This window comes from Entamoeba nuttalli (assembly GCF_000257125.1).
Source record: "Entamoeba nuttalli P19 unplaced genomic scaffold asmbl_2046, whole genome shotgun sequence".
NCBI classification, from domain to species: domain Eukaryota; phylum Evosea; order Mastigamoebida; family Endamoebidae; genus Entamoeba; species Entamoeba nuttalli.
The window spans coordinates 1-2,316 of NW_008575035.1; the positions used below are offsets into that span (position 1 = coordinate 1).

General features: G+C 30.7%; 2 protein-coding genes across 2 annotated transcripts; one reads left to right on the forward strand and one right to left on the reverse strand.

The window, feature by feature from the left end:
• Positions 1-174: 174 nt before the first annotated feature.
• ENU1_006920 (hypothetical protein) lies at positions 175-732 on the forward strand (the record flags this gene model as incomplete). Its single annotated transcript, XM_008856566.1, has 1 exon — positions 175-732. One exon carries the CDS (start codon positions 175-177, stop codon positions 730-732), a length of 558 nt encoding a protein of 185 aa, XP_008854788.1.
• Positions 733-783: 51 nt separating this feature from the next.
• On the reverse strand, positions 784-2,259 carry ENU1_006930 (hypothetical protein; the record flags this gene model as incomplete). Its single annotated transcript, XM_008856567.1, has 1 exon — positions 784-2,259. The coding sequence occupies one exon, from the start codon at positions 2,257-2,259 to the stop codon at positions 784-786; it is 1,476 nt and encodes a 491-aa protein (XP_008854789.1).
• Between the last annotated feature and the right edge of the window lie 57 nt (positions 2,260-2,316).

The window sequence follows — 2,316 nt, forward strand, 5'->3', positions numbered from 1 at the left end:
ATTTTAACCAAAGTTGGAATGAATAAGAAAAGAATGTTAGAAGAAAAGTATGTTGAGGGTTTGTTATGGTTAGTCGATTAGATTTAAAATGAACATTCACTTATTTGTGAAGAATCAAAAAGATCATCAATTCAAGTTTTATGTAATAGTTTACTTGCGACACTAAGTTGTGTTATGCTATTACTTACTGGTGCACCAAATGGAGCTAATGCATGTTTTGGATTATCTTCATTTCAAATTTTCTTGTATGGAATTATTCCTGGGTTTTATTCTTGTACCAATGGAGATACATGGTCTTCTGAAGTTGGGGTTTTGAGTAAAACACAACCATTTCATATCATTACATTCAAACAAGTTCCAGCTGGTACTAACGGTGGTGTAAGTTCTCTTGGACTTATTTCTGGGTTTTGTGGATCGCTCTTGATTGGACTGCTTGGAGGATTGGTATTTTTGATGAACTGTTCATTTGACATAACTCTCTTTGTATTAGTTTCTTCTTCTATTACGATTAGTGGAGTATTAGGAAATTTGTTAGATAGTATTCTTGGAGGAACACTACAATACTCTGGCTGGGATGAAAAACGAAAATGTGTTGTACGTAAATCTGGAGATAATGTAATAAGAATTTCTGGGGTTGATATTTTAAGTAACTCAGCTATTAACTTTATAACGTCTTCAATTTCTGGTATTATTTGTGGATGTCTTTTCCTCTATCTTCGTTCTATTTATTAAATCCTCTAAAAGAATGCATGAATTTTCTTAGTGAAAAAGAATTTACTTAATTTAATCGGTTTTGATTTGTTTTTCATTTGTATCTTTTGGTTGGGAGTTTTCATTTATTTCTTGTTCCTCTTGATGAGACTCTTTCTTTTTGTTTTTAAGAGTATAATAAATAGACCTTAAAATCAACAGAATGGTTGGAAGGTTTGATTTTACTTGATTATCTAATAAATAATTTCTCTTTTGAATGACAATATCTATTGAGTTACCAATTCCTAGAGCAAAAATTGCTAATGATAATGCTAACACATTATATGGCATAGAGAAATCAGGAGCTGGAAGTCCTACTAACAAGTTGTTACTTATAATAATTTCTTGTGTTGATAATATACATTCTACAGATGGAACATCCCATCCACGTTGAGGTTCTTGAGAATGTAATGATCTATGTTGGAAGACATAAGACACATCTACCTCAATATTCAATGTTGAAAGTGAAGGTACTTGAATTTTAATTGGTATACTTACAGCACTAGATTTTTGAGTAGCTTTATGAGGAAGAACAGAATGACAAGGCACAGTCTTATCATTAATAAAACATTTTAACTTCTTTGGGTTGAGGAAATTTGGAATTGAAATAACTAATGAAGCTGTTAGTGAAGTTTTTTCTTTATTTACCAATTCATAACGTAGAGTACCATCACTAATTGAGTCTGGTGAAGGTTTAGAAACATAATAATAACGAGAGTTAATAGAAGTTACTGAGTCTTGATTAGAATCATTCCACGAAAGAGTAAGATTTTTTTTACAGTCAAATGTTTGAAGACTTGTAATTGGTTTACCATTAACAGTTAAACCAACAAACCCATCAACCAAAACAGTACCAGTACAATGTGTTTTGTATACATCAAAGATGTTGTGAGTATGATCAAAAGATTTTCTAACTAACAAAACATCTGCAATAAATTCATCTGGTGATTGTCTGACTTTGAAGGAGTATAATTCACTTTTTAAGATTTCACTATTGAGAAGTTCAGAATGGTCCATTTTAGGGATTAATGATTTAATTCTTATAACATTTTCGAGACAACTCCAATCTGAAGGTGCAGAGATATAATGGGTTACATTCATTTTATGGATTAAGTTGTGAACTTTAGTTGGTTGAACAGATAACCCTTGATAAGCAACGTTTTGAAGTAATGTTGAAAGTGATAAATAATATTCTTTTGTATTTAAATCAGATGGTGCTTGAAGTGCTATGAAAGAACCACTTGAAAGAGCATAAGGTGCTTTACCATATTGAGTTTTCCAATTTCCACGAGTCATAACCACTTCACTGATAGAGACATTATAATGTTTGTTCAGATAATATGTTGCAGGCAAATCATCTCCATCAGGATAGTTTAATATTCCTTGTTGATGGTGTTTCCATTTAAATTGAAGATGATGAAGTACATTACCATTTGGTAATATTTTAACTTCCAATTGTGAAGATGCTAAACAAGTAGATATAATGAAAAGAAACAAAACAAAGTTCATTGTATTAGACTCAATTTTGTTTTTTTAGATTTTTAAAAGACTTTTTGTTTTTTTTTT